Source organism: Podarcis tiliguerta (assembly GCF_965153285.1).
Source record: "Podarcis tiliguerta genome assembly, chromosome: 14".
In the NCBI taxonomy this organism is placed as follows: Eukaryota; Metazoa; Chordata; class Lepidosauria; order Squamata; family Lacertidae; genus Podarcis; species Podarcis tiliguerta.
In genome coordinates, this window is record NC_139547.1 from 10,758,466 (window position 1) to 10,777,387 (window position 18,922).

At 46.1% G+C, this 18,922-nt stretch overlaps 1 protein-coding gene across 6 annotated transcripts in view; it reads right to left on the reverse strand.

Moving 5' to 3' along the window:
• The window catches only part of GRAMD2A (GRAM domain containing 2A), a gene marked incomplete at its 3' end in the record, with an annotated part of 67,250 nt that extends 52,165 nt beyond the window's left edge, over nt 1-15,085 (reverse strand). The window contains exons 1-2 of one of the 6 annotated variants that reach the window (XM_083412182.1): nt 14,992-15,085; nt 14,589-14,703 (exon numbers count right to left, since the gene is read on the reverse strand). Coding sequence is in view for 3 of the 6 variants with exons in the window: in XM_083412178.1 (XP_083268304.1) it covers nt 14,589-14,938 (350 nt within the window). Of the gene's footprint in view, nt 1-11,504; nt 12,327-12,530; nt 12,807-14,588; nt 14,941-14,991 lie in introns of those variants that run through there. The other 5 variants (XM_083412179.1, XM_083412184.1, XM_083412183.1 and 2 more) reach the window with 5 other exon arrangements.
• Nucleotides 15,086-18,922: the final 3,837 nt, after the last annotated feature.

Consider the following 18,922-nt stretch of genomic DNA (forward strand, 5'->3'; position numbering starts at 1 on the left):
TCCGCGGGCTGGATTTAGAAGCCGATTGGGCCGGATCCGGCCCCCGGGCCTTAGTTTGCCTACCCATGATCTAAGCCAGCCAGTTGCTGTCACATATGGCGAAGGATGCCGTTCCATCCCCAGGACTGAAGGAAGATGCTTTGCTTTCTTCTCCTTAAAATCTAGAGCCTATTTGTTGCACCGAACGTTTTCCTGGCTCCTTATATTTTTAGAAACGGTTAAACAAGAACAAGCCTCCATTCACTTTGGATGGTCCTGAGGTAAGTCCACAGGACACAGAAGATTCATTTCTCCCTTCCCAGGCAGGAAGCCAGTGAAGAGGGAGGGAGTCAATGCTGGATCTCTAGCCAAGTAAAATCAGCACACAGATTTCCGGGGTTTGGGGCAGTATCCTCATCCAGCAGCTCCCACTGAATCTCTTTTGGGTACTTCCATTTAGCCAAAATTAGCCAAAGAATAGCCCAGCCCAAGGCCACATTTTAAAATTTTAAAAACCCCAGAAACAATAGCACAAAACCTTACGCATTCAAAAACAACAACACAAAGCAGAGAGAGCCTTGACCTTTTGCTATTCCTCACCACAAGCCCATGCTGGCTGGGGCTGATGAAATCCAGAAACATATGGAGGGCCAAAAGCCACTCATTTCTATCCTAAAAGCTACTTTAAGGCTGCCTCATTCTGAGCTATCTGAATACTTACACAAACAAGTTTTTAATGTGGCCTTGGATGCACAGGAAACGACTTTTTGATCAAACTGCAAATCCATCTGCCCGCTTTTGCCCTCATTTCAAATTCCAAGCGCTTTTCTAAAAGCACTCATTTGTATTACTTTTTTTAATTGTACATGCTGTAATCAAAAATATTGTGTGTGAGTGTGTGTGTGTGGATGGAGTACAGCACAGACTTGCCCTTTAGTACCTTTCCAATGTGACACTTTTCCAGAGTCCATCACTTTTTGCAGCAAAAGTCGATTCTCTATGCTGGCAACCCTTCGCTTTATTCTTCCAGATGGCCCATTTCTAGCTTCCTGCCTAGATGCTTCACCGTACGAACTTTGCCCAGTCATGCCGTGCGTTTACCATCCAGGACTTCTTCTCACACAAACACCAGGAGGATATTTCCGTTGTCAGGCCCCTTTTTTTTTATTATTATTAACTGCTTGGAGGAAGGCATGGGGAGGATGCTTAACAGATTTGCATAGGAGGGGACCAAAGTTGAAAACCCTCTTACCAGGCTGAGACACCAGGCTGGAAAAAACCAACGTGTGACATTCTTTCTTTTTATGTTTTACAAATGTAATTCCTGCGTTGATTTTGCCTCTGTTTTCTCCCAAAAGGAGAGCAATGCCCAACCTGCTGATAACATAATAAATGACGTAAGGAGGGAGATGCAGCGCAAGATAGGAAGAGAGGTGGAAAGGGAACACCTGGCTTCTATAAATTAAATCAAATCTCCAAGGTCTGATGAGCTGCACCCAAGGGTACTAAAGGAGCCAGCGAATATAAGCTCAGAGCCTCTGCCTATGATCTTTGAGAATTCTTGGAGGTCCCTACAGACTGGAGGTGGGCAAATAATAATAATAATAATAATAATAATAATAATAATAATAATAATAATAATTTATTTATACCCCGCCCTCCCCAGCCAAGGCTGGGCTCAGAGCGGCTTACAAGCAATATTAAAAACAAGATGAATGATTACAACTTAAAAACAAAAGTAAAGTACAACATTAAAATATTGGAACATTAAAATATTAAAATGTAGCCTCATCGCAGGAGGAGAAGGAAAAGAAAAAAGAGAGGGAGGGAGGGAATCAAATTGGCTCCAAGCCAAAGGCCAGGCGGAACAACTCTGTCTTACAGGCCCTGTGGAAAGAAATCAGATCCTGCAGGGCCCTGGTCTCATGAGACAGAGCGTTCCACCAGACCGGAGCCAGTGTTGAGAAGGCCCTGGCTCTGGTTGAAGCCAATCTAACTTCCTTAGGGCCTGGGACCACTAGGGTGTTGCTATTTATGGACCTTGAGGCTCTCCGTGGGGCATACCAGGAGAGGCAGTACCGTAGGTACGAGGGTCCTAGGCCGCGAAGGGCTTTAAAGGTCAAAAGCAGCACCTTACATCTGACCTTGTACTCCACCGGGAGCCCAAATGTTGTCCCCATCTTCAAAAAGGGGGGGAAATAAGACCCAGGAAACTACCAACCAGTGAACTTGACATTGATAGGGACAAATATAAGATTCTGCATTTAGGCAGGAAGAATATAAGATGGGGGACACCTGACTTACTAGTAGTACAGTGGTACCTCCGGTTGCAGATATAATAATTATAATAATTTATTGTTTATACCTTGCCCATCTGCCTGGGCTTCCCCAGCCACTCTGGGCGGCTTCCAAAAAAATATTAAAATACTGTAATACATCAAACTTTAAAAGCTTCCCTAAGCAGGGCTGCCTTCAGATGTCTTCTAAAAGTCTGGTAGTTGTTGTTCTCTTTGACATCTGGTGGGAGAGCGTTCCACAGGGATGGGATCCGTTCCGGTATTCCGGCCAGATCCCGAGGTTTTCGCAACCAGAGAGACCGCATGCGCGCACGGCAAAGATCCAAAAATATACTTCCGGGTTTGCCGCTTACGTATCCCGAAGTTTACGTAACCGGACGGATACGTAAGTGGAGGTACGACTGTATGTGTGAAAGGGTTTTAGTGGATCACAAGCTTAACATGAGTCAACAGTGTGATAAAGCAGCAAAAAAAGCTAATGCTATTCTAGGCTGCATCAACAGAAGTCTAGTATCCAGATCAAGGGAAGTAATAGTACCACTCTATTCTGCCTTGGTCAGGCTATACCTGGAATACTGTATCCAGTTCTGGGCAGCATAATTTAAGAAGGACATTGACAAGCTGGAATGTGTGCAGAGGAGGGCAACCAAGATGATCAAAAGTATTGCACGATGAGGGGTGCAGTTTGGCCTAACTGTAAGTGGAAAGGATCTAGTAACTTTTTATTGGGTTTTATAAACAAGGACCATAGGAATAATAAACACTGAAGTCTCACATCAGTTGTACATAACAAAAATAGCATAATGAATTTTCAGCAATATCTACAACATATGGTGCATTATTAGTGGTCAATGTATAGGTTCTTGGTTTGTCAATTGATTTAAACAAAAACAAAGGGGAAACAGGATAGAACAGAATTAACAGGTAATATTCAAAATTGCATAGCTAAATGCCCAGTTGCATAGCTAAATGCCCTTGTGATTGTGCTTAGATTAAGTATGAGCAATAGTCACTTTTCCTCTTATGTTACTAATGAAACAATATACAGGAAACTCCCATTTTGCACACGTTCAAAGAATGCACAACCGTGCATGCGGACATCATCGCAACCAGAAGTGGCCGGAAAAGGGGGCGGGGCGAGGGCATAAGAGGGCGGAGTGGGTTTATATGCGTGTGAGTCAGGAACTCAACTCCCGTGCAAAACGGTCACTGCCTGTAAAGTGTTGGTGTATTGATGAACATGGAAGCAGGGTTCAAATATAATAATTTATGTTTAAATTTAAATTTAGATCAACCAGACTGAGCCAAATGCTGGGGGCAGGGGGAGAGTTGTTCATTTTTTGGAGTACTGGCATATGTTATGCAATTAAATCACACAGGGGCAAAGCCATCTTTCTTGATCCGTTCACGTGTCAACCACACTTTATTTGTTAATCTCTCCAGGAGGGCTGTTTCCCAAACTGTTTTGTGTCAGTTGTCGATCGCTGTGCCAGAAAGGCATTTCCAGTACAGTACCTGGTTATGTTGGGTCTCGTCATTTGTAATAAATGGCTTATTAATTCTTTATTATGTGAATCCAGATTGTTGTCTAGAAATATATTTAATAAAGCTAATTCTGGTTAGACTTTCCAGTTGTTGTTCTTGTTATTTTAGTAATTTCTTTTGGATTCCAGAATCTAAAACTATAGGATTCCAGAAAGGCTGTCCAGGTGGTCTTAGGTGATTCCAAGCTGAACATAAGCCAGAAGAACCATTTTAGACAGCATTCTAGCCACAAGAGGCAGCCTCCGAGCCACCCAGAACAACACAAAGTAACACAACATATAATTTTTAAAATGCAAAACAATTACAAGAATTGCTCATTCTTTCCTTTGAGAGCATCCCAGTGACCTCTGTGCTCAAATTTCCCATTCTGCCAAGCAAAGCTGGTTTTCATTTTCAAAAACTGGCAAAAAACATTTCGCCACGCACAAAACCCTGTAACGCTAAAACAGTAGCGATTTAATGCCATCAGCCCCCCAGACGCAACCCGAAATCAAGGGTGATGTGGTTACATAAACACATCAGAGGCATACCAAGGCTTAAAACTAAGGCCGATATATTTTTCCCGTTTTTAGAACACCAAGTTCATCCTGATTAGGAGGCCAACAGCTGTTGGCCTCATTCCGCAAAAGGCTGCCGGCTGACTGGCTGAGCCCTCGAAATATACCCATCCTCGTCGCTGCATCTTGCCCGCAAGAATTTCAGAACCGATTCACAGATGGCCCCCTCCCACAGGGAGACGAAGATGCACAACTCAGTTCCCAAATCTGAAGGACCACCTGCTCCCACAGGAACCTCCCCGTATCTTAAGTTGGGTATTAGGGACTGTGATCTAGGTCGGCTCAGAGGTTTGGACTAGGAGTGTTAGCTACCAGGGAGATGGCTTTCCATGTGGCAATGTCCACTTGTGGAAATTCCCTTTCCACAGCAAGCCTCCTGGCGCCCGCTTTACGAGCATTTAGGACCCGGGTTTTAAAAAACCCCAGTTACCCACAGACAGTGCTATTTTTCTAGGAAAAAAGAGGTGCCAGAACTCACCATGAACGCCTCCCTTTTCATCTCATAATGGCAATGGCACCCACCTGAGAGGGGCTGGAACTAAGTTCCGGGGCGTTCCGGCTGGAAAAAAGCCCTCCCCACAAATTCAGTGGTATTAGGATTACGTTGCTAGTGGGGGGTTTTGGTGACCATTTCTCATTTGCAGGTGGGAGATGAGCACAAAGGCTTTCACTCATTCATGGCTGCTATCTTCATGGAGGCCCATTCAGAGATGGAGAACCAGTGGCCCTCCAGACTCCCATCAGCCCCAGGGTCAAGTCTGAGGGGAGTTTTAGTCCAGCTGCATCTGAACAACCACGGCCAAGGCAGACTTTTGGGGTGGATCCAGTAGGGCAGCTGTTAAGGTTGTAATTAATTTCGTTTTTAATTATATATTTATTTATACACCCCCTGACAGGACCCAAGACAGCTTATAAGAACTGGGGAAAACAAGCATTAATAAACAATTAAAAATTGATAAAGTTAAAATTATATACATATATAAAGTCTATGAAAACCAAGAATCTGAATAAAAACAGAACGGCACCAGCCAGTGTTCGAACATCAAATATGCAATCTAATTGCCAAATGGCACCTTAAACCTGTGTTATGGTAGCCACAACGGAATGTCTAAGTGCCTTTTTTCCAACAATAATGTTGTTGTTGTTGTTGTTTCCATTTCTATACCACTTTATATTTTAAAGAACAGAACTCAAAGCGGTTTACAACACACTGAAACATCAAATAAAACCATCCAGAATAAATCAGAGTCAAGCTCCAAGGAAAATATTTCAGATCCTTCTCGAAAGGACATTTTGCTTTCCCCAGTCGCCAGCCTGGCATCCAGAGATCTCCACGTGGTCGCAGTTGAACCCGCGCCAGTCACAAAGTGCGCCTGGCACCTGGCTATTTTCTATCGCTGAAAACCTCAGTCAGCATGGCCAACTGTCAGGGGTGATGGGAGCTGCAGTCCAGCAACCACGGGTTAGGTAAAAGGGACCCCTGACCATTAGGTCCAGTTGCGGATGACTCTGGGGTTGTGGCGCTCATCTCACTTTATTGGCCAACGGAGCCGGCGTACAGCTTCCGGGTCATGTGGCCAGCATGACTAAGGCACTTCTGGCGAACCAGAGCAGTGCACGGAAACACCGTTTACCTTCCCGCCGGAGTGGTACCTATTTATCTACTTGCACTTTGACGTGCTTTCGAACTGCTAGGTTGGCAGGAACTGGGATTGAACAATGGGAGCTCACCCCGTTGCGGGGATTTGAACCGCCAACCTTCTGATAGGCAAGTCCTAGGCTCTGTGGTTTATCCCACAGCGCCACCTGCGTCCCTAACCACGGGTTAGCCACCCATAGAAAATGAATGTGGGAAGCAGCTCCTCATCAGAGAACCATCCTCCCTGGCTTCTCCGAGAACATAGCAAGGCAGCTTATGCAAGAGACCTGCCCGACAGAGTCCCAGTCAAGCTGTAGGCAGCCCGTCACGTTGCTGCATGTTGAGTCAAACTCCCAGGAGAGGTTTGCTGGAGAATGCCCACGCCAGGTCCCGAGAGTTTCGCGCAGCCAGCCTGAATTTCCGAGACACAGCCCTCATTCAGCAGTGACCTCATTTCCTTGCTCTAGATGGGTACGGCTGCATTGCCCCAGCCTGCATTCCAGTGGAAATTGTTTGCGTGCGGATTCGGAGAAATGCTACGCTTCTGTACAGCCGGAGGCGGGGGACGGACACACACAGACACACGCAGCAAGCAAGGGCATCCTTTGTTGGCGAAATCATGCTCAGAACGAGGGCAGGGAAGACTTGACAAGTCACACTGAGCTCCTCCTTAAAGCACGGCAAATATGGAATAACTGAAATGCTAAAGGCAGCTTTTTGAGTCATATTTATTCACAGGGAGTTGGGGGGGTTGCAGGGGGGGGGCTATGCTAGCAAGGAAGAAAAAGGCTAAGCAAAGCCCCTTTTTGTAGGGATCCGAGGCAGACAAGAAAAATATTATATAGCAAGTACGTCTGCAACAAAATGCCATGAGTCTCTGCAGGGTGCCAGCCAGCCAATGAATGCTAACCGTTCTCAGGATATTCCCAGTTCATTCCCGTTTTCTTTCTCCACCACAAAACTCTCTGTCAGTATTCCAGCTTACTGAGCATGCTCAGTTCTTACCAGGCTATCTCCCCAATATCCGACCACCCCTGTGTTAGACCATACTCTCCCCAATGCTGAAGTGAAAAAACAGGGCACACGTCTTCTGGTGTGCACAAGTCACATGACAAGATCACAGCCCCAAAAGGTGTGTTTCCTTCAGGGCACTAAAAAATGCACATTTTGGGTCACCATCTGAGATTGCAGCCCTGAAAATTGCACTTTGACGGTGTGAGGTCATGATGCCCAAAATGACTGCCGTGCTCTCACACAAAAAACCCTGGGATGTCCTGGTTTTATCAGGACAGTTGAGGGGTATCTTGTACTGCTGCAAATGTTGGGCTCCCCTGTGCTTGCTTACACCTTCCTCGTTTTGGCTACACAGGGGTTCACACTCAAATAATGAGTCCGATATTAATTGAACTCATAGCCTGACTCCCTCCTTTGGCAATCTTCACAGAACTCTAGCCCAATGGTTGCCATCAATTTGATTTGAATTAATTTTATAATGAAATGATTTTAGAATGTTGTATTATTTTATTGTTGTTAGCTGCCCTGAGCCCGGCTCTGGCTGGGGAGGATGGGATATAAATAAAATTTTTTATTATTATTATTATTATTATTATTATTATTATTATTATTATTATTATTATTGGAGGGGTAGTCAATGTGGTCCCCTCAAGATGTTATTGGACTACAACCCAATAACTTGTAGTCCAAGTATATTTGGATGGCACCATGTTGGCCACCTCTAGTATATCACATATTCTCCATTAGCCCCCCCCCCATTATGCGTGCTTTATTCCCCCCCCCCTTCAGCCCTCACTTCTGCCTCCTCCTAAACAGCCAGGTATTCATAAAATAAGAATATATTTCTGTAGACACCACTGCAATCTCTGAGTTGTGATAGATTCCAGGCACTTACCCAGGGCTCATGTTTTCTTTGGAAATGAGGCACGGTGGAAACTGTGCTATCATTATGATATATGGTTTATTTACACATATATGCAACCTTAGCCAGCGATGGAAGGGCTGCCAGCGTTACACTCCAAAGCGTCTTGCTTCTCCCATAGCTCTGCCTCTGCTCAGCTTGCTGCATTTAAGACATCCACTTTTCTCTCCAGCTTGCTGATGCTTACAGCCTTCAACTATTTTTCCTCCAGCTCACATCATCCCCAACTGCAATCCCAAGACTCAACTCTGCTTTGTCTCTAACTATCTCTCCCTTGAAGGAGGGGCTCAGACCCATCTACTGGCACAGAGTATTTGCTCTGTTAATCGCCCATTACCTTCCTTTTGTTCTCCTTAATGGCTCTTCTCCCAGGCAATTTCCTGAACGGAAAACTGGTTTCACCTGTATTTTAACACTTTGCTAAATCCAGCACCTGGCAGCCCATTTTAATACTCCAACCACTGATTAAACTCCATCACCCACTAAACCCAGGAATTTTGGGGGAGGATCTAGCACCCAGGAGTTTTATCCTTTTTCCTTCAGCCTTCACTTCTGTCTTCTCCTAACAGTCACAGATTAATAAAATAAGAATACACTTCGCCAAGGCCCCCTAGTGAATACCTTCCCCCTAAAACTACCAAGAACACAGAATACAGCAATTGCTTTGAAATAAGGACTTTACCTATGGCAAAGCATGTCTTACACTAGTAAGATATAGCAATAGCTACAAGTACAGTACAGGCAATATTCATCCTGCTTCCTAGGCAGCGTACAGACTGTTACTTCTATGGAGCAATGGGACTGAGTTCTTCTTTAGCTGTTACCATGCCAAAGGCATAACCCTCACTACACAAAACAAAACAAAACAAAACAAAACATAAGAGGGGTAAGGACAGAGCCTCACTACAGTGACTGAATGTTCCTCGGGCCTTCCTAATTATAACAGCTGTTCTTAGCCACTTTCATAAACAGTGATGAAACAACCTGAACCAGATGGGCAAGCAACTTCTGATCTAATCAATTTCATTCCTAATGATTTCTATTGATTTCTTAGTCCTTGGACAGCAGTGCATTCCTGCAAGGTGTTGCTAGGTTCATTTTTCTAATGCACCACACAAGAACTTCAATGTCCTTCCTTTTGGGTGTTTTTAAAAAACCAAATTGCTCTAGGAACTAGAAATTATATGGAGACGGCAGAAGAGGGCCTCAATCATGGGTATAATGCCGACAACCACAATGCTCACACAAAAATGTGAATGTCTCTTGCTGCTGTACTCAGGTCACCTCTGAGAGCTCGTTTTGGTTTTCCTCAGGTACGTCTTGGAAGTGCATCAGAAACCTGCCAAACTGGTTCGACCAAAGAACTTGGTGGGATCTTAAAAAATGAGTGCATATGAAGGATAGCTGGACAGGGCAGGGTTGGCAGCAGCTGGTCTAGGGAAGGTCGGAGCAAGCAGCTCATGACTGGGACCTTCCAAAGTTTACTGGGTTGTGTGTGCAGAGGGAGTGGCAGTGGGAGGCTGCAGCAGCGATGCACCACAGATGGTTCCCCACCTCAACTTTGCATGCAGAAGGCGCCAGGTTCAATCCTTGGGATCCCCAGTTAAGGCTGGGAATGTCCCCAGTCTGCAACCCTGGAAAGCCTCTACCAATCCATGCAGACAACACTGAGCTGCACGGACCAATGGCCTGACTCGGTATAAGGCAGGTCCTCATGCTCCAGTGGATGATGAAAGCAGCCCAGCACCAGACTCCTGGCACTCCCTCAGCCCAAAGTGGCAGAGAGAAAGGGTGGAGGAGGCAGCTACAGTGGCCATCTTCATTATCCCAAATGCCTCTGGGCCCCACCTCCAACACTGTGTGCATCCAAGGCAGGGCTAAGAGGTATTAGGAGTACCGTATTTTTTGCTCTATAAGATGCACCAGACCACAAGACGCACCTAGTTTTTGGAGGAGGAAAACAAGAAAAAAAAAATTCTGAATCTCAGAAGCCAGAACAGCAAGAGGGATCGCTGCGCAGTGAAAGCAGCAATCCCTCTTGCTGTCCTGGCTTCTGGGATCGCTGCGCAGCCTGCATTCGCTCCATAAGACGCACACACATTTCCCCTTACTTTTTAGGAGGGGAAAAGTGAGTCGTATAGAGCAAAAAATACGGTAATTAAGACGGCAGCAGCTTCTGACACATGGCCTGGTACTTCTCATCACAATGGAGGGCCATGAAAAATTCTAAAATTCATGGACCTTTGACCTAATGCAGCAGGACTTGTTATATGCCAGGGTGGATTTGATTTAAATCACGATTTAAATCACTAGTCAGTAAAGCCTTGATTTAAATCACTAGTCAGTAAGACTTGATTTAAATCATTTTTTTTACAGAAACACTCCTCCTTAATATTTACAACCGGATGAAGGTTTCATTTTTGGAATAATAAATGTTCAGAGTAGTTTTTACAGTTATATCAAACATTACTGATTTGGTTATACTATTAGAATTGCATAGACAGATAATTATGAAATTATTGTAAGGTTTAATAAGTTAACTGTTTATATTTGGACAACTTTTCTGCTGTACGTTATTAGAAGGAGAAAAATAATTATTTACTTAATAACAATTTAAACAATTTATTTAACTAAATCAATAACATTATAGCATATGTATCCATGTTTGTTAACTGATGTGGTTAAACGGTTTAAAAAAAAAAAAACTTAGACTGAGTTTTAGCACACATGAAAAATTTAAAACAAATCCTTATTTCCTGATGAATAGCCTTTGGACAATAATAGAAAATAGAAAACTATCTTTAGAAAGATTTTTCCTCCAAAAGCATTTTAGTTGAAAAATCTGATTTAAATAAAAAAAACTGATATAAATCAAAGATATCTGATTTAAATAAATAAATCTGATTTGTGTGTGTGTGTGTGTGTGTGTGTATATATATATATATATATATATATATATATATATATAATTTATTTTTATCCACCCTGTTATATGCAATGTTATAAACTCAGATATATAAGCCAGGTTCCAAATGGCACCTTCAATCTAGGTTACGGCCGCCACAAAGAAATGGCTATTCGCCAGGTGAGCGAGCTAGATGACCTTTGGGGTCTCATCCAATGCTACGATTCTACAATTCTCAGCTACACTGCTTAGCTTGTAGCTTGCTCCTACAACCATTCACTTGTCCCAGGATGCAAGAAGGAGGAACACACACAGAGGAAACTGAAGTGATTTTTCTGATGAACTAATGCAAAGGTTTTTAAACTGTGGTCACCATTCCAGTGCCCAGGTAGTTGCAATTAGACCCATGCCAGAAGCAAAACACACCTGGCGCCTGGGGAACTTCGAACACTGGTCATATGTTCTCAAAAAGCAATCACTATAGTCTTCCATGGACGGATCCCAAGCTATTCATCCACCGCACACACGTGCTAGCAACAATGATAAACAATTGGGAGGAAGTGGCCACATTCAAGAAGAATCTGGGGTCATTAAGACAAGACATTGATCAAAATTGATGCAGGCAAACGTCATAGCCGGTACATACCCAGGTTAGGAACACATGCCTTGTAGCATCAGCCCATCCAATTCAGTATCATCTGTGTTAAAGCTCATCTGCCCAGAATTTGGGAGAGAAGTTTTTCCGAGCCTTACCTGGAGACCAAGCCCAGGAATTTCTTCAGGCACAGCATGTGGCTCTAGTACTCTACAACAGTCCTTCTACAAACCTAGATCTCCAAATATTCTAGGGGGTTTTCCCAGCAATTTGCCAGCCGGCCAAGCAAAACAATCAAAGTTTCTAAGACAATACCCACCAGACTGGCATCCAAGAATCAAATCAACCTGGGAAATTGGGACCTACTGTCGTTGTTTTGGCACTGGGGGTGGTGGCATTGCCCACCTACAGAGAGCAATTAAGTCCCACCTCCAAGCCTCTGTTACTTTGCTTTGCCACCATCAAAAGCAGCTTCTGGACACAGCTACAGAGACAAAGCTACATTCAGCGGAGAGCCAAGTGGACAAGATGTTTGGAAACATACAGTCCTTTGGGAGAGCTGCAGCCACCCTGCATAGCTTTCCCTCCAAACTTCAAGGTCACGCGATGCCCCGGTTTCTCATATCCCAGCATATGTCACAGGGGAAAAAGAAAGCACTCTGGCAAGCAGGGGGGGAAGAGCAAAACACCAAAAATAATTAGCATGCCCAAGTGTAGCAAAAGACAGCACAGCAAAAGGAAAGAAAAGGAGGGGAGGTGGAGGGAAATCAGACATTCTGTCCTCACTGGCAGAGATAGATGTGTAATAGTGCAAAGCAAACAATGCCGGGCCTGTTAGAGCAAAGAACGGCAGGCCTCCCAGATGGTCTCATCCACGCCATCCCACCCAGGGCAGGGGGAAGAATTTCCAGAATCATGCCATAAAGAGCTTCGTCAGCTGGCAGCCGCAGGAACCTGGCAAATCTAACCTGCCGATGACCCAAAGGAGAGGCAATCAAAAGGGGGCACAGGCTCCCCAAGCACCAGCCGAAGTGAGAGCATAACTGCACTCCCTGAAATAAAAGTTGTCTAACTCACCAGACACAGGCTTACAAAACTTCCACCTGGGAATCATTAACATACAGAAGCCCACATGTGTCTGCTGCAAAACACGCCTCACTCGTCTCCCGTGACCTTCCCTGTTGGGCTCTAGGGAATCAGAAACGGCAGAGGCTTCCTCGTCAGTTTAGTTCTCCAACTCAGCAGCAACAAAGCCAGGATTGTGTATGGAGAAATGGCAAGACACCACGGCTTCCAAATCTGCCACTCAACCTCTCCCTGCCCAACACGGCCGTATGATGCAATTTTAGCAACTGGGACATGTGTCTCTGGACAGCAGGCATCGCTCTTAAACCTGGAGGGGAGTTGGGCATTGACAGGAAGCATCAAGGCTTTAATTCCAGAGTTAAAAGAAACTTTTTAGCAATAGATCAAGCATCCGAAAAGGCCACCAGATCCAAATATTTTTAGAAGTGATCCTTGCTATCTTGCAGAAGCACCCAAGTCCAGACATCATCGGCTCATCTCTAAAAACTGAACTCATTCTTGCAGCCTGTTCATCCTCATAATGCCCTAGCTTTGTAAGAGTGAAAAGGGTTAGGATCCAGCCCTCCGCTCTGATTATTTACAATATTTCTGACCCACCCTTCATCATTCATGACCCCAGGACAACCACAAACAATCATTCCATGTCACAAAAACAACAGAGCGGATAAGATATCATAATCAGAATACACCAAACATTAGGAATCTTTAAGACTGCAGCACAGCTCCTTACTTCTGTCACAAGGCTGGCTGAATTAGCATCCTCCAAAAGCTTGAGTAGATAGATCCGCCTTAAGTTGGTGCCAAAAGAAAAAGAATCAGCAACAACCATACCACTGAAAGGAATGCACCCTGTAAACAGGCTGCCAACACAGAGAAGGCCTTTGAGAATTGTGCCTGAATCGACTGGCTCACCAATTGAGTGACATCGAGCAAGTGGTCTCTCAACTATAATTCTCTCATCAGCAAAACAGGTTTTTTGTTTATTTATTTTAACTATCCTACTACACGAGGTAGTGCAAACAAATGTTCCCAAACCCCCAAGGGATAATTTCTGAAACGTCCTGCTGCAATTTAATCAGTTTTCACACTCACTCTGGCAGTAATCAGCACAATAACCTTATTTATTAAATTGCATTTCGGTCCCATCTTTCCTCCCAAGAGGTCAGGGCAATGTATGTAGTCGTTCCCACTCTAACCCCGTGTGCATTTTACCATCACAACAACCCTGTGAGGTAGGTTAGGATATGAACAGTCTACAGATTGGGCTTCACAAATGACTGAAAGGCCTTCTTCAGAATAAGGCTAAGGAACCCACAGGCCTCCACCTGTCGCTAGACAACAACTCTCATTATTCTTGATTGTCAACAACATCCAGAGTGCCACAGTTTCCCCCATCCTGGCTTGAGAGAGGAAAACCTGCTATAGCAGCAGCTGGGATCCCATTGGCAAGCGGGACTTATCCTGTGCTATAGGAGTTAAGACTGGGCAACACTGTCCCCCGGCCTAGAGACCCACACCAAGGCTGTTGAGGAGTGGCCCCTTCAGACTCTGGCTGCCATCAGGGAGCCCCTCTGTTACCAGGCTCATTCCCGGCAGGGTGCTGCCACAGCCCTAGTTATGCAGATGCAACTTCAGCCACCGTACTTAGTGGTGCCATCAAGGCAGGACTTTAAGGCAGAAGTACAAGGGCCCCACTCAGCAGAATGAGCAAATGGGCTCCACCTGTTATAATTATTAACTACACACCCTTCCCAATTAGTTGAGATTCCTGCATGGCGAGGGGGTTGGACTAGATGACCCTAGGGACCCCTTTCCGACTCTACAATTCCATCATTCCTAAGGTCTCAGGGCTGGTTAGCAAGAGGAAATCACAATATGTAAAGGCATTTTAAAGCGGCTTGCAGTGAGGAAAAGCAACGCAGCAGCGATTCTGGGTGGCTTGTCACAGTTTCCCCCTTCGGCCCCCAAGGCCAGCCCAGGGTCTCAAACGCCGGTTTGGCACCGGCCCGCGCCTCCCTCCCGACCCCCGCCAGGCGTGCCGCCCCTTACCCTTTCCTCGAGGGGCTGCCCTGGCCCAAAAGGTTCCAGACGACGGCATAAGCCAAGGCGCCAGCGAAGCTCCCCGCCTCTATCCCACCACCGCTCAGATCCAGGAGAGACGAGCCTGGGGGGAAACCGTTTGCGCTGATCAGAACGAGAGCGAAGGCAGGAGCCGCCGGGTCCCGCTCTCTCCGCAGGCCGACCCTGGGCACGTAGAAGGCGCGGGGAAAGGGCTGCTGCTCCCCCGGCTCCCGAGCCCCAGGCGGGCAGCAGCAGGACAGGGAGCCCCCCGCCCGCCTGCCCGAGGCGCGTCCCAGCCGAGGAGCCTCTTTCCCCGCTCCCGGGTCCCAGCCACGCATCCCTCCCGCGTTCCCACGTGCAGTCTGACACGGGGATGATGTAACCCGCATACCTGCCCGGCGGCCCCTCGCGATCCCCCCTCCGCGGAGCCGTCATTCCCGGCAGCTCGCGATCGCCCGGCACTGGCCACGCCCACTCGCCAGCCTATTGGCGGCAGCGGCGGCGGCGGCGGTGTGGCCCTCCCTCCCCGAGTGCGCGCGCTATCCCAACCTCGCGCTCTCATTGGCTTGCTCGCTGACCCTCCACGCGAAGTCCCTCCCCCCGGGTTTGGGCGGGGTGCGCAGCGGCGGCGGTGTCGCTTCTTAAAGGGGCCGCGTCCTGTGCTGGACGGGGCGGAGATCTTTCCGGTGATCAGGGAATGTGGGGTTGGTGGCGTGTCGTCGGTTTGCGCTCCGGATGAGAAACTCTGGTAGCAGCATCCTTATGCAGTTCGGTAGGATCCACTCCTGTGTGAGTGTGCAAAAAATTGCAGCCCTGCAGCCTGAGCCTTTTGAGGTTTACTCGGAAGTAAGCCCGATCGCATTGGGACTTGCTTCCTAGCAAAGGAAGCATGCATAGGAGTATTGATTGCCCTGCTGCCGCAACCAGGCTTGTGCATGTTTACTAAATGGCCCGGAAAAACGTGGGCTCCCTACCAGTAAAGTGAGATGAGCGCCGCAACCCCAGAGCGGTTCGTGACTGGACTTAACTGCCAGGGGTCCTTTACCTTTACCTTTAAGTACTTTAGGTAAAGGTAAAGGGACCCCTGACCATTAGGTCCAGTCGTGGCCAACTCTGGGGTTGCGGCGCTCATCTCGCTTTATTAGCCGAGGGAGCCAGCGTACAGCTTCCGGGTCATGTGGCCAGCATGACTAAGCTGCTTCTGGCGACCCAGAGCTGCGCACGGAAACACCATTTACCTTCCCGCCGGAGTGGTACCTATTTATCTACTTGCACTTTCAAGGAGCAGGGACCGAGCAACCGGAGCTCACCCCGTCGCGGGGATTCAAACCGCCGACCTTCTGATCGGCAAGTCCTAGGCTCTGTGGTTTAACCCACAGCGCCAGTTAAATGGGGCTTATTCCCCATTGAAAAACAACGAAGAATCACGTGACACCATAAAGACTGACATGAACCTTTGGGGACTAAAGTCCACTGCATCAGAAGAGCAATCCTCATATGAATATATTTATAGTATATACATGGGTGTAAAAGAAAACAGTGCGCAAGTTAGATGTTAAAGGGCACTGATAATGCAAAAAGGACAGTTTCTCATCACATCCACACCGCTGACTCCAAGAATTCTGGGAGCTGTAGTTTGGTAAGGGGGCTGGGAATTACAGCTGCGAGAAGGGTTCACTATAGTTCCCATGGTTGTTTGCCGGGGAGCCCCGTGCTTTCCATGTGGTGTGGAGGTGACCATTCAGTGGCCTCCCTCCCAAGAGCTGTTCGACAGTGGAATTTGCTGCCAAGGAGTGTGGTGGAGTCTCCTTTGGAGGTCTTTAAGCAGAGGCTTGACAACCATATGTCAGGAGTGCTCTGATGGTGTTTCTTGCTTGGCAGGGGGTTGGACTCGATGGCCCTTGTGGTCTCTTCCAACTCTATGATTCTATGAACTGTCCTTCCTGGCGGCCGCCATTTCATCAGCAGAGAAGGTTCTGCTGAGGAACCAGCTACATGTGGCTCCTCCCATCCTTGAACTGTTTCTGTTCCACTGTGCACTGCACTGCAGATCCTACACAAGGGAGTTGATGACCTCAGAGACCGCCTTCCATGATTCAATTGACGCAACCACGTCACAACATGCCCCATTTATTAATTCAAAGTAGGTCAGAGTTGGGTGAGTTGACTACACACCTGGATAGCTCAGTCACAGAGCATGAGACTCTTAATCTCGGTGTTGGGCAGAAGATTCCCACATTGCAGGAAGTTAGACTAGATGACTCGTGGTCCCTTCTAGCTCTGAGTGTTGCCCATTCTGCAGCTTGCATTAAATAAGGTCAAGGCAATCTCCTCGCTGTCTCCAAGCGTTGCCATGAGTTCCTTGGATAATCATTCCTACCTTCTACGACAGTGGTACCTCAGGTTAAGTACTTAATTCGTTCCAGAGGTCCGTTCTTAACCTGAAACTGTTCTTAACCTGAAGCACCACTTTAGCCAATTGAGGCCTTCTGCTGCCGCCGTGCCGTCAGAGCACGATTTCTGTTCTCATCCTGAAGCAAAGTTCTTAACCTGAGGTACTATTTCTGGGTTAGCGGAGTCTGTAACCTGAAGCGTATGTTACCCAAGGTACCACTGTATGTGCTGATACCAACCAGGCTCCGTACTCCCACAAAGCCAACGCAGTGGAGAGACTTTCTTGTTCCTTCAGCCTGTCATTATGTTATTTATTTCCATTCATTAAAACAAACAAAGCACCCAGCCTTGTTGCTCTGGGCATCTGCCACGAAAATGAACTTTCGCAATCCGGCACTGCTAAGCCCACTCTGGCACAAACTGGGAAAACACACACAGAGGCACTAAAACAACATTGGCTCAATCAAAGGCACCCAGAAGACCGGAGATCCTGGAAGCTTTTTTCTTCACTCTCTCCTGCGTTTATGAAGGGCAGCACCACCCCATGACCTGGTTGTAAGTTAGAAGACAGGCAGATGGGGGCTGTCTGAGAGCAGACTGTTGTTGGTGGGACAGAGCCCCATTAGCCTTAATTGGACCAGCCTCCACTCCTGGGAACTATAGTTTACCCCTCACGCAGGCACAATTCTCAGCACCCTTAAACTACAGTTCCCATAATTCATGATTGTGTGCTTTAAATTCTATCCCCTCTCTGGGAACTATAACATGGAGGTGGATGGGAACAAAACTAGAATTGTTTGGGTCTGCAGATTTGGCTCTGGCGCCACCTGCTGTTGATCTCCCTGCATTCCGCCCTACCAGTCTCAACAGCCGCCACTGGAAGATTGTTCTCTTGCAGTGAAGGCTTCCCACCTAAGGGAAATATATTTAGAATCCATTTCAGCCAAGTGTGGTGGAGATTTTCAGGGTATAAATTCATTCTCTCATGAGTTCCGCCAATTTATTTATGTTTGTTTATTAGTTTGGTTTTACAATTTTTTTAAAAAGGAAATACTTCTTTTTTGGTAATTGTTTTAATTTTTTATTTTCTGGTTATACACAAAGCAATAGCAACAACAATTAAGAGAAAAGATCAAAGAAAGAAAGGAAAGGAAGGGTGTGAGGAGAGAGGACAGAGTGGTAGCATTCAAAGAATAGCTTTATACAGTGGTACCTCGGGTTAAGAACTTAATTCGTTCTGGAGGTCTGTTCTTAACCTGAAACTATTCTTAACCTGAAGCACCACTTTAGCTAATGGGGCTCCTGCTGCCGCTGCTGCACAATTTCTGTTCTCATCCTGAAGCAAAGTTCTTAACCCGAGGTAATATTTCTGGGTTAGCGGAGTCTGTAACCTGAAGCGTATGTAACCTGAAGTGTATGTAACCTGAGGTACCACTGTAGTTCTAGACAATTGTCCCTCAAAATCCTATTATCCAATGTTGTTTCACCATAGGAATCCATGAGAAGGGGGTGCGTGGCAATCATATTCCTTAACTTTAATGTATTCAATAAATGGATGCCAAACTTCAGAAAAGTTGTCCCTTTTTCAGATTACATAGGGTTTGGGTGTGTTGTTAAATTTCCCGTTAAAGCGTTGGTCCAGACCTAGAGAGATCAATAGTCTTGCTAATCTCCAGCCATAGGCTTCCAGTAGTTGGCAAAATAAAACATTTCTTGAGTATACTTTTGATTAAATATCTTTTTATTTTGTTCTTTAATATTGTCAATGGACTAGCTCAATAAAGTAGATGCTACTCTAAAAAATAATTAAGTTTGAAATGTCCAGGAGTATTACAATGGTATTTACTTTATTTGGCAATGAAAAGATCAACATGTAGATACCAAGGTAAAGGTAAAGGGACCCCTGACCATTAGGTCCAGTTGTGACC